The sequence below is a fragment of the Acartia tonsa genome, chromosome 11 (assembly GCF_053477335.1).
Source record: "Acartia tonsa isolate MP-2025a chromosome 11, ASM5347733v1, whole genome shotgun sequence".
NCBI lineage: Eukaryota > Metazoa > Arthropoda > Copepoda > Calanoida > Acartiidae > Acartia > Acartia tonsa.
This window is the reverse complement of record NC_137270.1, coordinates 35,833,972-35,856,116: the sequence shown is the minus strand read 5'-3', so window position 1 is coordinate 35,856,116 and position 22,145 is coordinate 35,833,972. Positions and strand designations below refer to the sequence as shown.

At 33.3% G+C, this 22,145-nt stretch overlaps 2 protein-coding genes across 2 annotated transcripts in view; both read left to right on the top strand.

Moving 5' to 3' along the window:
• The window catches only part of asun (integrator complex subunit 13 asun), a 40,711-nt gene extending 32,549 nt beyond the window's left edge, over nt 1-8,162 (top strand). The window contains exons 20-23 of the mRNA XM_080176089.1: nt 3,774-3,848; nt 5,875-5,947; nt 7,177-7,328; nt 7,986-8,162. Coding sequence (XP_080032215.1) covers nt 3,774-3,848; nt 5,875-5,947; nt 7,177-7,328; nt 7,986-8,102 — 417 coding nt within the window. The 3' untranslated portion in view covers nt 8,103-8,162. The remainder of the gene's footprint in view (nt 1-3,773; nt 3,849-5,874; nt 5,948-7,176; nt 7,329-7,985) is intronic.
• Nucleotides 8,163-9,436: 1,274 nt separating this feature from the next.
• LOC145331444 (3-oxoacyl-[acyl-carrier-protein] synthase 2-like) overlaps nt 9,437-22,145 on the top strand; it is a 32,136-nt gene continuing 19,427 nt past the window's right edge. The window contains exons 1-8 of the mRNA XM_080176090.1: nt 9,437-9,557; nt 10,473-10,529; nt 11,010-11,092; nt 11,666-11,700; nt 12,657-12,737; nt 15,996-16,045; nt 17,069-17,174; nt 18,171-18,254. Of these exons, the coding sequence (XP_080032216.1) occupies nt 9,443-9,557; nt 10,473-10,529; nt 11,010-11,092; nt 11,666-11,700; nt 12,657-12,737; nt 15,996-16,045; nt 17,069-17,174; nt 18,171-18,254 (611 nt within the window). The 5' untranslated portion in view covers nt 9,437-9,442. The remainder of the gene's footprint in view (nt 9,558-10,472; nt 10,530-11,009; nt 11,093-11,665; nt 11,701-12,656; nt 12,738-15,995; nt 16,046-17,068; nt 17,175-18,170; nt 18,255-22,145) is intronic.

Sequence of the window (22,145 nt, the reverse complement as noted above, 5' to 3'; positions counted from 1 at the left end):
TTTATCTTAAAGTTCTTGGAAAATTGTCTGTAATACGGTGCTATACATGATTTTTCAGTATGGCTGAGAACAGGTTCTAATCCTAAGTATATTAATAGGTATCAAAGCCACACTGGAAATTTTGTGATAATTTGTAATAGCGAATGAACAACCCCTGTGTTATAACTTTGTGTAGAATAGGACAGAAAAAAATAGAATAGGATTTATCAAAATATATTTCTGTGCGAATGACCATAGGTTTCACCCCCTAAAGAAATTACTTAAAGAGGAAATACCCATTGTTGAAAAAACGTGACTAACAAGAATATTTAATTCTTGAATAAAACTGGACTAGATTGTGACTTACCTAAAAACCCAATCTCCGTAAAAACCATAAATCATAAATATTTGTATAATAAGGTTTCTGGATTAATATTATGTTATTAGGTAGATACACCCCTCCCCCTCCCCCCTTCTTACTTAAAAAGTACATTTACACTCATAGTGTAAAATATTTTGATAAAAAGTGAAAGTGAAAAGCCACTGATCAAGAATTTAATATAAACCCTAATAATCTCCCTAGAAATAAAAACATTATTTCTTCTAATTGCTTAAGAAACACAATTCGTTGATAAAGGGGTTATTTTTAATTTACTCTCAAGTCAAGTTTTAAGTCAGTTGGGACATTCTTCTACGTAGCTCCTAAACTATAAGTAGCACAGTAATGGTTCTTATATTTCCATAAAAAAAGACTTTATAGCGGTTCTAACGGTATGCATAACGTTGTTCTACTATTAACACAAGCCGTGCAATTTGAATTTTAAAGAGGTACATATTTTTTATATACTTTAATCTTTAATGATTTACTCGCAAGTCAAGTTTTAAGGCAGTTGGGACATTTTACCACATCGCTCCTAAACTATACGTAGCACATGAATCGTTTTTATATTTCCAAAAAATAGATTTCATAATGGTTCTAATGGTATGCATAACGTTTTTCTAATATTAACACAAGCCGTGCAATCTAAATTTTAAAAAGGTCCGCATTTTTTTTGCACACCCTTTTAGTGCCATTTGCGCATTGATTACGAGATGGTTGCATTACCCCCCCCCCCCCCCCTCTATTACTTGGATGTTGCACCATATTTTCATGGGCTCTAATAAAGGGATGTTCGCAGCTGGGTAAAATTACATCCACCCTGTTTACCCAATTCCTTCCCCTCCTACTGGATAAACCAACTGATCAATACATGAGAGCCATATCAGCAAGCTAAATTGACGACAAATTTTTCCTTTTCAATATATCCACGTATATATCCTAAATCCATTGTTATGCGACAGTTACAACCGAAATGAAATTATTGTAAAATATTTGGTTTAGACACGGTGGGATATGGGTTAGCCAAGCATAAACATCTGGATTTTGTGTTATTGGATTTCTTCATAAGAGTTGTGCAAATAATTTTTCTCTATTATGGAACTAATAACATTATGAGATTCTTATAGGATTAATAGAACAAGGATAATAGTATACATTGTTGTCGGGGAGCTAAAGGGATAAGACAATGGTCGATAAATTGATGTACATTCCAATGATGATACACAAAATCACACGAAGTTAGTGGTTGAAACGTTTGAACACTCAACTTAATGGATGAAAAAATCAAAATTCACTGAAGTCCCCAAGTTGGTGGCTATTGTAATAAACAGCCAATCTTCCCCTCTATCTCTTCATTGTTGCACAGTGCATTTGTTAAGTATTTTTTTTCTATGCATAGCTGTTTGGGCATATGTTGCTTAAACGGGGACAATTATGTAAATTTTTGTGACACTTTTTTTGTAATTTTACATCATTTTTTTCTTCTGAGACTAAAGCGGGAAATTGCTCATGCTTTTTTTTATAAATATAATACCTACATATAAATATAAAATTTATTTCAAGTCTAATTCTATAGTTATTTTTTGAAAGAAGAAATTAAGGGTAATATTTGCTACCAATGATAGAATATATGTTACAATTTATACAGCTTCCTTTTGGTTGCTTAGAGGTTGTGTTGATTGTGATTCCTTTTTTTCCCTTGTAAAACATGACTTATTGCATACCAAAAAAAGGTTTTAATCTACGTATTATCAAGAAAAAGCCTCCAGGAACATGATAGTCCATTTTGTATAGCTGTTTTAAAGATGATATCTTACCCCCTCTTTTGTAGAGTAGTCTCACTGTTTCTAAAAATACAAGCATGTGAACGGTTCACACTTTCAGCTTCTTTTAACTTTTTAAAAAGTTTGTTTTTAACTTTTTCTTAAAGTTTTGTTATATCATCACTTGGATGGATAGTTCTACAGGGATCTAAAGGGATAAGACAATGGACCATAAACTGATGTAAATCCCCAATGATGATACATAAATTCACCCCTTATGTAGATTACAATTATGGGTCGAAACGTTTTGACACTCAGCTAAAAAAAACAGCCAATTAAAATTGAGCAAGGCACCAAAGATGTGAAGCCAACGAATAAGAAAATATTATCAAAAACTTTGGGGACTAGTAAAATTAACAGCCCAATGTCCCCTCCCTACCTGATAGTTCTCAGACAAGTTATAGTTAGCTTATATCAGGGATGAATAATAATAGTTCTTTCAAGCTATATAAAAGGGACACCCCTAGGGAGGGAGGGGACTAGGGTTGGGCCGGATACTTTTTTGGCCCGTTACCGGATATCCGGCTGATTTTTATTACCGGACATCTGACTGATTTTTATTACCAAATATCCGGTTCCGGCTGGATATCTAGCCACCGTTCGATATCCTGCAAATTAACGATAACCGGATATCCAGTATTAAAAATCAGCAGGATATCCGGTATTCGGATAGTTTTAATATCCGGTATCCAGCCGGATATTAAAAATGGCCGGATATCCGGCCAAATCGGATATCTGACCCAACCCTAAAGGGGACATTGGGCTGTTTAATACACTTGTCCCCAAAGTTTTATTATACCATTTTCTTATTCGTTGGCTCGACGTCTTTGGTGACTGTTGAATTTGAAATGGTTAGTACATATGTTGATTATCCAAACGTTTCAGCTTCTACTTGTAATTAACAAAAGGTGTTTTTTTTGGAAACATAATTGGCGATGTTCATTGATTTATCGGCCATTGTCTTATCCCATTTAATCGCATTTTATGCATAACAAAATATTTTTCATTTTAATTTAAATTTTAATTGTCCTATTTTTAGAAAATCGAAATATTTGATTGAAAATCACACTTATTTTAAATGTTTTAAATGTTAAATGCTTTAAGTTTACCTTTTAATTATTTCATATATGTAGGAATGCTGTCAATGACACTCAAACGCCAGGTCCACCAACCCAGGATTACTAAGGGTTGCCAAATGTCTCCTTTACAGTCCCAACACCCGGGGTGATAGGTCAAGTAACACCCATCATACAACCAACTCTTTAATTGCGGGACATTGCCTGAGAAGCCCAAACTGTTTATGGTAATTAGTTGCGTCCTTATTTTTGGCAAAGACATCCCCCCTACTTTAACTAATAATGACGTGCACCTGACATAGAAGCAGTAGGAACTCGTCTTTTAGTTATGACGCGGTGTTAAGCTGAGATTGAAACCTATCACCTTAACCATTATCAAAAACGTGATCTCAGTATTTGTCATCAATTGAAAGTCGGCACAGGGTCATCGGGGTGGGGACAATCAGTTATTTAACTCATTCCCCCTCTATTGTTTTACTCTAATAATTATGTTTTGATTCTTGTATTTATTTTTAGTCAAACGAGCACATGAAAGTTTTGGAATGCCTACTGGAGGTCAGACAGAAACCTTTACTAAAGAAGGATGAAAAGGTTAATTTTATGAATTTGTTTCGATTGTGGTGAATGAAGAGCTACTCTACTTTTATTATAATTTTTGTCGGTCTGTGTTTCAGTTAAACGTCATGAGCATGTCTCGTGTGTTTGTTTAAATTATCTTTTTTAATGTGAATTAAGATACAAATGTTTTTTTAACTTGTTTCTAAAGATGCTCTAGCTTTTTTAAAGGGGGGGGGGGGGGCGGATGTGCCACTTTTTGAAACCAAAACTAAAAGTCAAAGGAACTCAACTAAAAAAGAGTTACAGGTCTGAGATTTTGCATGGCAGTTGCTTTATAGGGTTACAATATGGAACAGTGAAGAAACGGCGGCGCATCCGCCGAAAACCGCCGAGAAATTGCAAAAAAAAAATTCGGCGGGAAACGGCGGTTTTCGGCGGTTGCGCCGCCGTTTCTTCACAGTTGCCATGCAAAATCTCAGACCTGTAACTCTTTTTTTAGTTGAGTTCCTTTGTTGACTTTTAGTTTTGGTTTCAAAAAGTGGCACATCCGCCTCCCCCCTTTTTACTGTGTCTCACCTTCTTATTTTAAAAAAAGCTGCGACTTACATAATTTTGACTAAAAAATCTTTAACCCGCCCCCCACCTTGCCGTTATATAAAGGCGTTGGTGTATATTGTGTATTTGCACTCACAAAATAAAGAATAATGCCAATTTTCTAACTAAAAATGTAATACGTTGATTGATATTTTTGACAATTGGAATGTGAGTTGCTAGGAATTTATCTTGTATTGTAACATTCTTTATATAAATACGTGATACATCAAATATAAATCTAAATAGCAGATAAATACCAATAACTCTTTAGCTTTTTTGGTATTTATTGAAAATAGTTTTGAAAAACAAGGAAATGGAAAAGTGTTTTGTTAAAATCCATAAATAAAACTTTAACGTTAATCTATAATACAATGTAGAGCGATCCTTGTCCTTATCTCTAACATCAGATATATTAGAAAATTCTTGTACCTTAAATTAAGGATGTATTATTAGGATGATGGGGGAGGGGGGTTATTTTGTATACTCGCCCTCAATATAATTATACAGGGTCACTCCATTTTTTAAGGCTAGTTGTGAAGCTATAAGTATGCAAGCAGATTGAGCAATCATTGAGAAAACCAAACTCGCCTGTAAAAATAAATAATAATCTGCTGCCGCGATGCCCCTTTTTCCGTTTTTTCAACAATTTTTAGTGGCAGCCAAGACGCCCCTTTCCATGATCCGCCTAGGCCAACATCTCAATTTAGCAGCTCAAACTTATCTTTAACTTAGCTTATCTTAACCCCCTGAAAGTTCTATTTGCAGAAATGTTACTTGCTACTTTTCTACTTCTCCCTTTTTTCTAGAAAAAAAGTTTTTCTTAAGAACTCATACTTACGTTAGTGTATTGTTGCTAAGTATTGCAAGAATCTTGGCGATTTAATACCTTTCTTATATATACAATAGTGAACTAGATCGATTTTGTAAAAAAAAAATATTATTTGAAGCTGTTTCAACCAAATGTGCCCTCCTAAATTTAAAAATAGGCGAGATGTCATTTAATTAAAGCGGGTTAATACATCTCTTAAAATATATTAGAATTTAACCCGCTCCCTCTGTATAAAAATCTACACATTTCGTGTTTACTTTGAGTTCTTACACCTCCCCTCTTCCCCCCCAAAATAATCCTACGTCTTTATGTCCTTCTGCATTTCTTAGTCACAAAAAAATTCTCAGCTGCTACGAAAGATATAGGTATCCGCTTTCTAATAGCTCACTCTCATCTGGTATAGTGTGTGTTCATATTTGTGTAATTAAACCAGCTTTTTAAAATGCCACGCCAAATGCCTATTTTATTATTATGCCTTTTTGAAAAAAAAGGCATCTAGTGTTCACTTATTCCACCAATTTAAAAAGGTTTCATTGCGTTTTCGTCATTTCTATGGCCTTGGGGACTTTTTTTATGTTGGTACCCAAAAGGTTTGTCGGTGTGTGGTTGTGTTTGTTACCTTTTTTATTATTTTAGGTTGGATTAGATGCAGCCCTGAGAGAATTGGACAAAATGTCCCCTGTTCCTGATTCTATGGACAAATCAGATGGTAGGATTTTAATATTTTTTTTTCCAGTACGGCTTCGAAACCGAATAATATCCTCTGGATTAGAACCGATTCGACTAAGTCATTCTTAAATATTATGCATTTTATCCAGTTTTAAAGGATATAATCATAATATTAAAACCATTTTTGTTAGCCCATGCCCTCAGCATCTCGGGGCTTAAATCTGGTTTTAATCTTATACGCGTACATTTTATATCCGCGGAAAGCTGTTTATAGTACGATGCGATAAAATACTATTCTAAAATACGCAATTTTAAATGTGCAGCTACTTTAAAACTATGTAAGATAATAAAGACATCCTTTTATTGTTGGCATGTTTGTTTATCGTAGCAAGATGACAAACCGACACTTATTTATTAGGAAAGGAGAATACATTGGATTGTAAATTAAACAAGTATCCAAAGTTTAATGGACACACTCTCATTCATTTTAATTTTTTTTGGTTAAAACAAGCGTTGTCTAAACTTTTGAATCAGTAATTCTAATTTTCTGAAGGGTAATTTTGTTCAACATCGTTGAGGATTTTAATTTATAATTCAAAGTCGATTGCCCTATCCCTTGATCTTCCTGCGCACACACACCTAATAATACAAATATCACGAGGGATCTTAAGGGATAAGGCATTGGTAAATAAATTGGTGTACAACATTAATGATAATACACAAAATTACCCTTTATGTAGATTACAATTAGTGGTTGGAACGTTTGGACACTCAACTTACTCAACCAACCCATCAAAATACAATTTAGTCCCTAAAGTTGTAAAGTCAACGAATGAGAAAACGTTAATTTAAAACTTTAGGGACGGACCAGTGTAATAAACAGCCCAATGTCCCTTCCCTCCCTGAAACATCATTCACTACAGGGGATGTTTTTTGATTATTAGATTCTATTTAATAATTCATAGGTATAATAAAGTAAACGGATCTCTGTGTGTCTGCTTGTCTTTGTATGTGTTCCGAAGGATCTTGATTACCACTGAACTGATATGGTTTTCCTTGACAGGATAGCTTCTCATAGGTCCTGGGAGGGTACCACCACCCTCAAAAGAGGAATCGCAAAAAAATATAACTTACCCCATCTAGCGGCCACAAAATATTTTTTTTTTGTAAGCAGCTGATCTTATCATAGATTAAAAAAAAATATTTTACGTGGTCCTGGAGGCCTTTACGGGCGTAGCCGCTGCTAGTCATATAAATAATGATTTTTAGTTCGCAAAAGATCGAGTAGCCCACACTCTCCTGGGCCGGGGAAAAGAGCCAAACAGATAAATCCTCACGGACAATCTTTACTCCAACTATGGACGGCCAGAAAAATGAGAGAAGCGCAGCTACTCCACAAAGAATTTGCTGGTAGACAACAGGTACAGTTTTTTATGGTAATTTATTTCCAGTATGACTTCGAAACCGATTTATACCCGCTGGATTAGAACCGATGGTCAGTCTTACTGAAAATTATGTATAACATCGTATAACAGACAATTTTCCACGAATAATAAAATAAAAATCATAATACCCATTAAAACTAGTTTTGTTCATTTTTTATACGCTAAAAGCTGTTTATAACACTATGCAATAAATAACTATTGTGGTAAAATTATTTTTTACAGGAAGGCCGCATACAATCTTAAAAAGCAAAGCTGAAATGAAAATCCAATATCTTAAGTTATCTTGTAGCTAATTTTGAAAATGAAAATTCAAGGTGTTACATGCTCACATACAAACATACAAATTGAGGGTAGCTAATATTGTATACCATTAATATGAGCATCACGGATAATTAGGAAGGGAGAAATCAATGGCAGTTAAATGATAAAAGAGGGTAATTCTTTTCGCGTATTTTCCGAAATATTAAGTGCTTTAAGTCAAATGTTCTTATTAATAACACAGTTTGACTTAAAAAGAGCATTTGACTAAAAGGTTACACCCAACTTTACGGAAAATACGCGAAAAAAATTACCAACTAAATGTTCTTGCCTAAAAGTTTTTATGTACTTCTAACGCTTTGTCTGTTCATTCAGAGTTTTGGTGGCTCCGAGCTGAAAGCTGTTAAACTGTACCTGAAGCTGGAAAAAGAGGGAAGTCTTGGTCCTGCTGGCAGTGCGGGTGGTAACACTCCCGGACAAGACAGAAACTAAACTAATTACAAAAACACGTGATGTATCTCTACAACAACAACAAAAAACGCGGGAAATATCTCAACAACAACAAAAACGCGGGGGCTGGATTTTATAAAGTACGCGATAAGTTTTAATTATTTGTTTAACGTCTTATTTCTGTTATTATTTTTTTAAATCAGAAACGATGAATATAACTTAGTCAAATAGTTTTATAACCTTATTAAAAGAAAATTTAACAAGTTAATTTATCAATTATGTTCAGTAAGAAAAGCAAAATGAAATGCTGCAAAGTTTCCGAGTTAATTAGAAACTGTTTAATTTTCTTAGTTCTAGTGGTTTTCCCTAAAGTAAGAAAATTAACTTTGGGTCAAAGACAGGAATGTGTATGTTAAATAATGAATAGTTGGGAAGGAAAGAAGAAAAAAATTAGGTTAGGTTTTATTGTATTGCTTAAAGCATCTGACTTTGTCATACAATTTTGTTATTTCATCTAATTGCCTATTTTTCCAAATGTTTATTATACCCTGTCTGATACATCCTTGAGTGTCAATGCCAACCATATTTAGCTAGAAGCTCTTTATAGTGCCTACAAAAAATGACGTCATACAATACAAATTAAATGACCAATGATAGGCCAATACACAGGCTAAATTGCCAATGGTAGGCCAGTATACATTTTTTGTAGGCACAAATAAAAAGCTTCATTTACATATTACTTTTTTAGGATACTTAACCCTAGTTCTGCTTAATCCTTAGCCTTCAAAGTATATTTTATTATATTAAATACCCCATGTTTTCTTGGAAGGCTTTAATACATTTTACTGCATGGCTTCGAATAAAAATTATTAAAAAAAATTGACTTAAAAATGCTTTTAGTTTTTAACAGTGGCGTGCATAGAAAATCATTTCAATGTTTGACCTTTTATAATTGAGTAATTTTATAAAACAATAATATAAGGCTTATAAAATGTTGTAGAGAAGGTCCCCAAGGAAACAATGGTCATTAATAAGTGTCACAATAAGCGTAAGTTTGCATAACCCCTAATGTTGTTAATTGAGTACCTTTTTCAAGAAAGAGCGATTTTTTCGCAGAATTTCGTATGTTTGGGTGAAGCTTCCAGTCAAATGCGCGTATTAGGTCAAAATGTTTTATAATGTGTTTATTTATACTATGCGTTTGGTCATAGTTAAGAACAGCTTGACCTAATAAGCGCATTTGGTTGGAAGCTTGCACATAACATTACTGATTTCTGTGATAAAATTAGACGCTCTTTATTGATTTTTTTTTGTAATTCCATAGTTTTATCATTGTGATATATTTTATATAGTTGTCAAAAACTTAATTTTTCAGACTAAAAATGGTGCTATTAAAGTTATCCACAAGTTTATGTGCAAGGGAGCGGAGTTATTGTGTAGTTAGAACCTATATGAAGCAGTCAAGACCTGTGCATAGAGTTGTAGTCACTGGAATAGGTAATCCAATTTATTTAAGCTAGTGGCTACGCCACCAGAGGCCTCTAGGGGCATGTAAAATATTTTTGTTTTTAATCTATGTTAAGATCAGCGGTTTAGCAAAAAAAATATTTTTTCACCGCTAGATGGGTTTAGTTATGTTTTTTTTGCGATTTCTCTTGGGAAGGTGGTGGTACCCTCCTCCATAATAGCTATTAACCTTCTTAGGACCCATGAGAAGGTACACTGTAAAGGAGAACCTTATCGGTACAGACAGACAGAGATACTGTTACTTTATTATAAGGATTATTACTATAGAACTGAATTATGCTAATGAAGTTTAAGATTACCAGGCCAAAAGCCTACAGATAGCCAATTCTTTGCTTGCACAATGTTTGTTTGAAATTCCTAACTGTGCAAAGTAATAATTTGAGCTGTTATGGGCCAAGGTATTCCTACTTCTTTACTTATTAATGTCGCTCACAAGGCAACAGTAGAAAAGGAACCATTTTTAACGTCTAGTTATGACGCAGTGTGCTAAAATTCGAACCCATCACCTACAACGAGCGGATGCGCTACTTTTTAATAAGATGGTATGCATTTTCTTTAAACTTATTTAGGTTGTACTTTATTATGGATGTAGAATATGTGTGGATATGTTGACAGATATAAAATTATCAATTTAGCTTGCAAACACGGGATTCTTTCATTGCTTATTTTGTTCATCCAGTAAGAGGGGATGAGATAAAGGGAGGAATTGTTACTTATGCCCGCTTCAAATTTCTCTTTATTAGGGTCATGAAAATCTGGTCTAAAATCCAAGTTATAATATGTCCATTTACTTGAGGTTAGTTTGTCTTATTCTATAATTAAAAGTTAGTTAATAAAATTCTCCGGAATTATAGGATACTTTTAATTTATAATTTGTTTAAACAGGAATTGTCACACCTTTGGGAATTGGAGCACAGCAATCCTGGAATAATTTACTTCAAGGTATTCTTTTCATTTCAATTACAAATTGCAGGGATGTAGCTGGGGACATTAAGCTATTTATTACACGCGTCCCCAAAGTATTCGTATCTCAACAAATATGAGGCCTTCTATTCAATTTTGATTATTTGGTTCATTAAATTGATAGTCAATACGTTTCAACCACTAATTGGAATTTACAGAAGTGGTAGTTTTGTGTATCATCAATTTATCGACCACTGTCTTGGTAAAAGTAATTTTAAAAAGTAGTTTCTGTTTTGTTGGCTTAGACCCTTGGACCCTGCTCGTCTATATAAACAGGAACAAATCTTTCACATTTTCCACGTTTAATGTTTGTAATACGATGCAATAAACAATAAACATACATTTTATACTTTTGACAGATGTTTATTTACTCTTGAGTTTCAATATTGTATCATATTATTGTAGTATGCACAAAGAATAACTTAAGATATTTAAATCTAAAATATATAAATCTTTCAGGGAAAAGTGGTGCTTCAAAAATAACAGAGAAAGGATTTGAAAATATTACCAGTAAAGTTGCTTGCTATGTACCAGAAGATGAGGTAATTCTTTTTCTCGTATTCATTCGAATCCGGTGGATAGGAACCGGTTCTCGTCCATACGAAAAAACTATGTCTAGCATCGTGTTATAAACGGCTTTCGACGAATATAAAATGTACAATCATAAGATTAAAACCAGTTTTTTTTAACCCGTGCCTTCGGCACCTTGGGGCTAAAAAACTGGTTTTAATCTTATAATTGTACATTCTATATCCGCGGAAAGCCGTTTATAATACGATGAAAGAAATAACTATTCCAGTATGGCCTCGAACCAATTAATATTCGGTGGAATAGAACTGGTTCTCATCCATACTGAAAACTTATGTCTAACATCGTAATATATCCAGTTTTCTACGAATATAAAAATGTACAATCATAATATTAAAAACTGTTTTTGTTAGCCCGTGCCTTCGGCATCTCGGATTTAACAAATTAGTTTTAATCTTTTGAAAAAAAGAGGAAGATTTAAACGGTTTTTGATAAACGTTTGCCTGTTTTCTTTCTTTGATTACTAACATTTTGGATATATATTCTAATATTTTTATAGTCAAAGAAAAGCTAAAATTTGTTTTTAGATCTTGTCAGAAAAACTGAGAAAAGAAAAGAACAGGAGAGGAAATGTTTTCTTTTTCTTTAAATTTCATTATTATTTTAAGCAGAAAAAAATGCCTTTTTCGTCCTACGTCCCTCGAGGCCTCTACGGGGTCGGGCACTCAGGGGAGTTGAATGGGATAACCCAATTTTTATTTTATATTTAAAAAGAAAAAGTAAAAAAAAGGGGGGAAGGCATTTTTCTGTGGGTGATTTCACTTGGGAGGGTGGTGGAACCCTACCCCATATCCTGTCAGAGGTTAGCGAGATCCTTCGGTACAGACAGATAGACAGACAAAAATCCTGTTACTTTATTGTAAGAAATAGCGACTTCGCATCAAATAAAAAACTACCTAAATGGGTAGTTGCACGAAGTGCATTTAAACTTGAATTTAGTAAACTGTATATTTTTTTTCTGTTCAATAGGTAGTTTAAATTATATCTATACGACATATCAATTATCAAGACTTTAAAATCATATTATTTGGATATATTCAACTTATATGGCTGTCCTTTTTCACACAAAAAAAACAGCATGATGACTGTTTTGGCGGTGCCTAATTGATTGCTATTTATGTAACTAGCGGCTACGCCCCCTAGAAGCCTCTAGGGGCACTGGTAGGAGGGAGAAAAGTCGACATCATCCCCTTTTAAATTTGAGTTTCAAAAGAGTTAAAAAAATATATATTTTGGGGGGAGGGGGTCAAAACACCCTCTCAAAAAATAGTTTAAAACCTTCCCAGGACCTATAAGAAGCTTCACTGTAAAGGAGAACAATATCGATTCAGCGGTTAGCGAGATTCTTCGTGACAGACTAAAAACGCTTACTACTTTATGAAATAGGATAAAAAATAATATATGTTAGATAGTATTCTTGTAACTTATGCTTGCATTCAAACTTGTAAAATGCACTTCATTGCAACTATTATATTCCTTTTTTAATTGAAAGAAAACATTTGTTTCTATTTGGTGCAGAATGAGTAGAAGTATGGTTTTTGGATTAAGAGCCACGGAGGAAGCTTTGCAGGATGCCAACTGGTCACCAGAATCATTAAGGTAAATAGTTTCTGTTCATTATATTAGGTCTCTGAATGCCTTCCCCCCCCCCCTCCCTTCAGAAAAAACGATGCATATTGTAGTTAGAGAATAGGGGGGGGGGGGGTTAAGTTTGTGGGAAAATCATTAAAAAAAAAGATAAAAATAAGCTCAGAACTCATAATTTTTAAGGGGGAGGGGGTGTTTTACCGCACTATAACTTAGAAGAAAAGTGTCAAAATTAGAGCATCAAAGCTTTACAGATACCTAGTTACTAATATATAAAAGATTTTACAAAATGAATAAGGTTGATAACTTTTCAAGTCATAATCTTTTTAAAACTACATGGTAGAAAATTTTAATTCTTTAAATCTATGTCTTATTAATGTAGGTTAAACTATTGAACAGTAAAAAATATTCAGTTCACTAAATTCAAGTTTTAATGCATTTCGTGCAACTACCCCTTTAGGTAGTTTTGTTTTATTTAATGCGCAGCCGCTTTTTCTAACAATAATGTAACAGGATTACCCCCTGCCCCTTTATTTATTTATATTAAAATGTTAAGTAGCTAGGGGTGTATATGTGTATGTCCACTAAGATCTCTTAACAGCTGGTCCGATTACTCAACATTTACATGAATATCTTAATATTGAAACCGTTGAAATGGAAAAAATCTATTTATATCGTGCTGCCTGTTTTTGCCACTCTTGTTTTTTGTTTATCTAAACCTTTTCTACACATACCCACTATATAGGAAATAAATATGCACTTAGAAAGTTCTATGAATTGTTTGTTTCTAATAATACGAGCAGCAGGACTCGGTAGCCGCAATCTGCAGCTGTAAGCTCTGGAATCTAAAGGGATAAGACACTGGATGATAAATTACTGTACCATTGTACATCCCCAATAATGATGTACAAAATTATCCCTATTCTAATTTACAATTAGTGGTTGAAACGTTTGGAAACTCAACTTAATGAACCAACCAATACAAATTCAATAATAGTCCCCAAAGTTGTTAGGTTAACACATAAGAAAACATTGGGGACTAGTGTTATACACAGCCTAATGTCACATTCCTCCCTGATAGCCTCATATAACCAATCAATTGGAAAGATATTTTTCTTCCAAAAATACTGAAAGAAATGTTTCACCCATTTTTTCTGTTTTTTTCTTTAAAAAATGAGCGGTTACCGAACCATGAAGAGCAGTTTTATATATGAATTGAACACTTTTCCTTACATAAACAATGTTGTTATACAAGTTTTAGTTTCAATAACCTTTTTACCAATACTTTATTTTAGTTTCAGGTTTCTTAGAATTTTTTTTGCACATCTATTTATTAAAAAGAAGATGATTCTTTATTGCAACGTCTTTTTATCATTGGTCATTGGAACTAATCTAATGGAATTATTTATCGTATTTATAAAAATTGTTTGTTTACCTATTAGTATGCTATGGGGTTTTAATAGATAATTCTTCAATTTGACATTAAATAATTGGCAGACGACTAAGGTAGGTGAAGGTTGCGCTAAAAATCCGTAAAGATGTCAGTTTTAAGGCTTAAAAATAGTTGTAGAACGATAATATTCACTAAATATGTGTATTTCTTAATGAAAAGAACTATAGACAATTTTTTTAAAAAAATTTAACATAAATTTTTATAGTTCTACTAGGGTGAGGCGGGGCATTACCGGTAATTTTTTTAGTTTTTTGAAAAAAAAATGGGGTAAATATTAATATTTTTAAATGGGACCTAGACCATTAGAAAGCTTACGGAAAGGACTATCAGGTCCTAATAGGACGTTATCCTAGGACTTTTAGAAGTTTGTCATAATTGGACTCAAAGAAATTACCGATAAATGCCCCACGGTGGGGCATTGTGGGTAACGTCTTTTCAACCTAAAAAAAATCGATGAAAAACGGCCAAACGGCCAGTCAAACATAAATAATCATAATTAGTATAGGTTATAGGGATTATCAACAAAAATTTTCATAAAGATAGGACTATTCCTTCTATGTCAAAAATCATTTTTTTTTAAAGACGAGAAATTTCGATTTTTTTTTCACAAAAAAATTCTTTAAAAAAAAATTTAAATTTTTTTATATAAAAAAACCTGTTCTATTCACTTTTTGGCCTAATTCTTAAAAAGCCCATATTGAATTTTAGATTTTACCAAAGAAAACCTGAAAATTGATCTTAAAAATCGAATTTTAATTTTTTTTCGACGTTACCGAAAAATACCCCGCGCGAACTTTGGTCATTTTTGAAAAAAATATTAACTGTACATTTAAGCTCTCAACGGATTTAGAAAGAGTGGGCAATTCTTAGTTCAAAAGGTTTTTACGGATCAGTTCTAGGTCTTACCAATTTTTGTGTAGGTCGATCTTTATACACCTAGGTGAAAAAAATTTTGAAGAAAAAAAATTTTCGTCCGACTTTGAGACCCAAAAAGTACTCTTTAAAATTCATCTCACAAAAATTTCATTTTATACTTTTTTGTAGGCAATTTAATAAGGAACAAATTTGCTTTTATGTTTTTTTCTGTCAGTTGATAAGAACTTGGAGAAAAATGTCATTTTCTGAAGGTGGGTAAAAAATTACCGGTAATGCCCCTTACCGGTTAATGCCCCGCTTGACCCTACTGTTTTTAACTTAAAACTCACAACCTTTACGGATTTTTAGCGCAACCTACTCCTCCCTTTGTTGCCCATTGTCTTATCTTTGTATGGCTTGTTTAAAATCATTCAAAAAGTACAAAGAAACGTATTCTTAACAAAATTTCGCTGCTTGCTTTCATTCAAGGTTTTCCATGTTTTATAGGTTTCTAGTAATAGTTTCTTTTTATAGGAAATAGTTTTCAAGAAATTTAAGCAATAAAGATAGGTTTTCTCTGTACCTATTATAGGATTATACTTCATCAAAATCTAGTTATATTTAAGTTTATATTTATGTTAGTTTAGTATAATGTAAATAACATAAATAATATTTGTAAAAAAAATCTTTGGGGAGAAGGAGGGGGCGTCATGAATTTTAAATCTGACGCAGTAGATTGACAAAGTCCTTTGTCTTAAAATCTTCTTTCCTGAATAGATATTAATTCATTTAGCAATGTTAGATTTATTAAGTAATACATGTGGTACTAGATGACTTGACAGGAAACCACCAAAAACTGTTTTTATATCAAATCTTTATTTATTATTATTAGAAAGAATTGTGTTGAAAATATATCTTTGTTATATATATAGGAGAGGTATATCATTAGTTTTATATTTTAGTGATCGCTCAAGAACTGGCGTTTCAGTGGGCATGGGAATGGTTGACTTAGGTAATTTTATTTTTAATAGCGAATCTACTTTAGTAGTGCGTTGTTATATAATTGTTCTTTCTATAAATTCTCGTATCGAGCAGAAAAAGTATCAATATATCATTAATAAGAATATTTGTTAAAACTTTTTGACAGCGAATTGTTTCTATAATGAGCGTCGGTCCGTCCATCCGTAACGAATGAATCTTTTCATCAGTTTAGATATTTTAGAATTGTCTTATCGATTTCAAACTTTGCATGATGATTTTCCTTTTATGGTATCCTCTATTTACACAATTTTGCAACAAAATGTACAATTTTGTTTACTTATAAATCAATATTCTGCTCTTACACTCTACAAGAGTTAATGTTCGTTTGTCCTTCCTTCTGATTTTAGAGCTACACTTTTATGAATGTTGCCATCCTTGTTGGCTCAAAATTTGTATTTATCCATATTATATGACGTGTCTGTCTATGGATTAAGCCTAATATAGACCCTCAAAATGCCTAGGCAAGACCTTATGTTGAAATAAATTGAGAAAAAAGGCTTGGAGTTATTCTTGGTTTTTTTTTATTCTTTGTCATGTTAGATTAATTCATATTAGAAAAAAAGGTAGCCCTGCAGGGTTAGGACCCCTCGGTCGGGTTAAGCATACATCCATACCTTATTTAATAATGAAGGGGGTATTTGTGCTCACTAGCCTCTTTGAGGGATAGCGCCGATATAAGAATGATATTACCTCAAATATAAAAAAACAAAATATCACTTTTTATAGCTTGAAGATATTAGATAATTAAAATCCATTAATCTTTCTCATGCTTATCCTTATGTCCCTGCTACTTTTCAACAACGCAGTTAAGTTGGGTATTTACTAGGGTTAGGCCGGATATCCGGCCATTTTCAATATCCGGCCGGATACCGGATATTGAAACTATATTGATACCGGATATCCAGCTGATTTTTAATGCCGGATGTCCGGTAATTTGCCGGATATCCGGCATTATAAATCAGCCAAATATCTGATGTAACTGTCCTCTTTTTAGATTATATTGGAAATTGTTATGTTGACCTAATATCTGGAAAACATAAGAAGATCAGTCCGTACTTTGTGCCAAGAATTTTACCAAATCTTTCCGCTGGATATATCAGGGATTCGTATACATTTAAAGTAAAAATTAAGATACAAGGTTACAGATAAGCAAGAAAAGAAATAAAAAAGTTTAGAAAATATGGATCTTAAATTCAGCTTATACCAACAACGAAATTAATTCGAAAAAAATCATGAAAACAATACGTGATTTTCAGCTGTCGTTGGGGGGCCACATATAGTAGAATTGACGACCTTTTTATCTCCCCCCCCCCAAAAAAAAAATATTATTTCCGATTTTTTTTGCTTGTTGGCTTTACCCTATTCCTGTCTTAAATTATCTTCACCTATAGGATTACAGTAAAAATCTGACCACATATTCTTCAGGGTTAAAAATCTTCAATGATTGGTCTCTCAGAGTAACATAAAATATACATTTATCTCAATTATGCTAAAAAACTTTTAAGATATTGTTTTAATCATTTTTTCTTCTGCTATATTGCAGGGAGAGAAAGGATAATAATAATTTTTTATTTGTCTGTAACCCTGATATTCATAGGACCCTAAACCAAGATTTTAACTTCATAATTTTTTTTCTTATGCAACTATTTGTGGTTTCTAAGAATAGAACATTGTTTCCTAAGAATAATTAGATCATGTTACTAATTAACTACACAAAAATGCACGATGATCTGTATTTGGCATTTATTTGTTGCACTCATTAAAGCTGTGGTGAACTTACAGCTTTTATTTTGTAATTTATTGTTTGGAGAAATGTTCGTTTATCTGCAATTAATTGCCTTGACACTTTTATGAAAATATATTTTTTAGATTTTTTATTTTCTAAGATCTATTGTACAAGAAATCATTGCTTCCTATATTGGTCACTTATAAAAAAGGACATATATTTGAATAAATGATCATTTAGTACACAATATCTTTTTTATTCTGATTTATTAATAAAAGATTTTTTGTACTTGTAAATTGTAATGCCTATTCAAAGTTATCAACGTTCTATAATAATTTCTTTATTATAAAAATGTATACCAATTGAACAGTATTGCCCACAGACTAATGGGACCCAACTTGAGCTGCTCTACAGCTTGTGCTACTGGTGCCCACGCTATTGCTGATGCCTTCAGGTATGAACTTGTGTTCTACAGCATGTGCCCCTGGTCCCTATGCTATTGCTGATGCCTGGTATGAACTTGTGTTGTTCTACAGCTTGTGCCACTGGTGCCCACGCTATTGCTGATGCCTTCAGGTATGAACTTTAGCTGTTCTACAGCTTGTGCTACTGGTGCCCACGCTATTGCTGATGCCTTCAGGTGTGATGTATAGTCCCTTTCTTCCTGACTTGAGAGCAATGTATGTATTTTGTATATTAGCTTTTAGTTCTTGTGTCAACGGTTTCGGAGCAAGACATTGCTCTGCAACACGACACGAACATAAAAGTGAACAGTTGTCTTAATATTAATGTTATTATTGTATGTTAACCTTGTATTGAATTAATACACTTTATAAGAATATTTAGCTGTTTGTTCTTGCTATCACTATACGTCATTTTGGCGCAGTAGTGTAGTACGAATCTATAGCTCAGATTTTCTTTTAATTGTATTATTTCTTTGCTTTTGGTTTTTGTTCAGGATGTTTGCAGTGACCAGGATGGACATTGCTGAGTGGAGGAGGATGTCTCAGGAGGAGAAGGATGTGTATATGGTTGTGTATAAGGATGTGTATATGGTTCATGCGATTAATGCTCTTAGGACTAAAATTGATAATGTGGCGGTGGAGCTGGGTGGGCGTATAGCGCCACTGGAGTCGAAAATTCAAGAGTTGACGGATAATGTTGATACTAATGTTGCTGCAGTTACTGGAATGGCTACTCGGATGGACGATTTAGAAGATCGTCTTAATAAGGTGGTGGAGCCTAGTGTTGATAATGATATAAAGACTGAGAATGTGACCGTTGTGGGTGAGTTTATGACTGGCCAGCAGCGAATTCTTGAAAAGATTGCCCAGCAGAATAGTTTGAATGACCAGCAGAATGGTTCGAATACCCAGCAGAATGGGTCGAATAACCAGCAGAATACCCAGCAGAATGGGTCGAATAACCAGCAGAATGGTTTAAATAACTCTATGCCGTGGCAGAGGACGGCTGGCGGATCTGGAGGATTTGGAGGATCAGAAGAGAAGCCTAAATTGTTTGCTAGTGGTTCTCGAACTATTTTTGGTGGAATGCAAGATCATGGCGGATCTGGAGGATTTGGAGGATCAGAAGAGAAGCCTAAATTGTTTGCTAGTGGTTCTCGAACTATTTTTGGTGGAATGCAAGATCATGAAGATAAGATCGAAGCTCGAACTGCTAATGAAAAATTTTGTTTCCTTGAACAAGAAAGTTTGGTGGTGTTGCCAACACTTTCTATGGACAATTTCAAAGCTCCAATTGCTAATGAAAAATTTTGTTTCCTTGAACAAGAAAGTTTGGTGGTGTTGCCAAACAGGTTAGGGGGGGGAGAGTGTATAGGTGGAGAGGACCAGGTAACAGTCAAGGAGATGTTGAACCAGGTCGAACCTCTGGAGGAGGAGAGACATGTGATGCTGGACCAGGTCGAACCTCTGGAGGAGGAGAGACATGTGATGCTGGACCAGGTCGAACCTCTGGAGGAGGAGAGACATGTGATGCTGGACCAGGTCGAATTCCTGGACCAGTTATGCTTAAAGAATGGAGAGAGGGTGAACCAGGTCGAACCCCTGGTGAAAGAGAGATATGTGATGGTTAAGAACACCATGTCACCATTCTGTCCATTGAAGGACACCACGACACCATCCTGTCTAGTGCAGGACAACATGTGGGTGGAGGACACCAACATAATGTCCAGGGAAAGATATGTGCCGTCCTGGACATGTACTATGTTGGTGGAGGACACCATGAAAGGGGAAAAGGTGCCGCCCTGGACATGTATCAGCAGGGAGAGAAGGATAGACATGTGTTGTTAAAAAATTATCCTTTTATAGTTTGTTTCTACAGGGAGACAGTTGAGTATTGTTAAAAATTGTTAAAAATGTATTCTCTCTATCCTTTTATAGTTTGTTTCTACAGGAAGACAGTTGAGTATTGTTAAAAATTGTTAAAAATGTATTCTCTCTATCCTTTTATAGTTTGTTTCTACAGGGAGACAGTTGAGTATTGTTAAAAATTGTTAAAAATGTATTCTCTCTACAGTTTATTCCTTTCTACAATTTGCAGGGAAGCAAGGATTACATGTATTTCTTTCTATAGCTTATTCAGGACAGACGTGTATTGATTAAACGAGTATTTCTTTCTACAATTTGCAGGGAAGAAGGATTTTCTCTACAGTTTTGGATTGTATCAACAGGATATACATGTACTACGGCCTACGGCGATTTGACGGCGGTGTGGCGGCGATCGATTTTTGTAGTTTTGCAATTAAGATATCTATAATTGAATAAGTATTGTATCTGATAGATTTGACGGCTTATAAAAATGTATAGAAGTTGTGCTTCTGGAAGTATTTCTATTTAGGAAATAAAACTCGCAGATGTTATGTTGACATACAAATCATAGATTATTTGTGGAGCAACTTTTTCTAGAATGAACGAAAATTTATCTGCTATTGTTATATCCCTGTATATTACTGATCTTACTCGATTTTTTGGGAATGAACGTCAATTTATTTTCCATTGTTGTATCCATTGCTAATAAGTGTAGATCTCTGATATTATTCGAATTAGTGGGATAAATGTTAATTTATCTGCCATTGTGGTGTCCATGCATAAGGTTAGAATGTATAACATATAATTTGGAAAGCGCTGACATTGTTTAAATAATAAGAAGAGAAACGAAGCAACTCTATAAAGTTTGTGATGGAAAATAATTTGATTTATGGTAATTATTTGAATTCTGGAAATATAACATTTTGTTAACTATTGAATACGAGTTTATGAGATTATGTTATTATGAAAATCAAAATATATGCATTTATTTTTTTTGTGTTTTGTTACACTGGAATTGGATATTTGGATATATTTATTTTTGTTTCAGACTATTGTGGTGTCTAACAGAGATAAGAATAAAAAAAAAATGGAAGATGGATTAATTTCAACGAAAATAGGAATACAATTTTGTAAAATTGTTAATGGAAGAAAATTGATTTTATTAAATGTTAATATCGTGATTTTATGAAAATTGGATAAAAATTTGAAATTAGATACTTTAAAAAGTATTAGAATTTTGATGAAAGGCTGTAAATTGTTTTAAAAGTTGAGTCAGTTATTATGGTTCTAAGTATTTAATTTTAAAACAATTATATTGCGGTTTATGTATAAATAAGAGTAAAGCTACTCTTAAGCTTATATGAATGGAAACAAAATATTTTGAATATGGTTAAAATGTGCTATGAATAATAACGATTGTACTTGCGTGAAGATAGATATGTGATCTTTGATCTGTGATATATTATTCATAGTACAAAATTTCTATTACAGATAGAACAGAAATTTTGTTTGTTTTGTTTTTGAATTTACGTTGATTTGGATTGATACATACTTGTCATTATGATCAGTAGAATGTGATATTTGATATTTGATTAATGGGCGGAATTTTTGTGGATTTAACTAGATTTATTTTAAACAATTAAATGGCGATTTAAGATTGGAATGCATAACTCAGCAAAAAATTTTTAATGAAGCAAAAATTGTTATTCAGTATTTGATTATGATGTGAGATAGAGAGAGAGAGAGAGAGTGAGAGAGAGATATGTGTGTGGAATTGGATTGTACAATGGACATATTATATGTGGATTAATTATGATATGTGTGCAAAATTGAAATGTATAATGGACATATTATATATATATGAATGAATTATCGGAAATATTTGTATAGTAGGAAATGAATGATTATTGGAAATATTTGTATGGAGAGAAGAGAAAACTTGTTGATGTGTGTACAATGGATATATTATTTATGGATGTTTGTTGAAAATAAATCGGAAATATTTGTATAGTAGG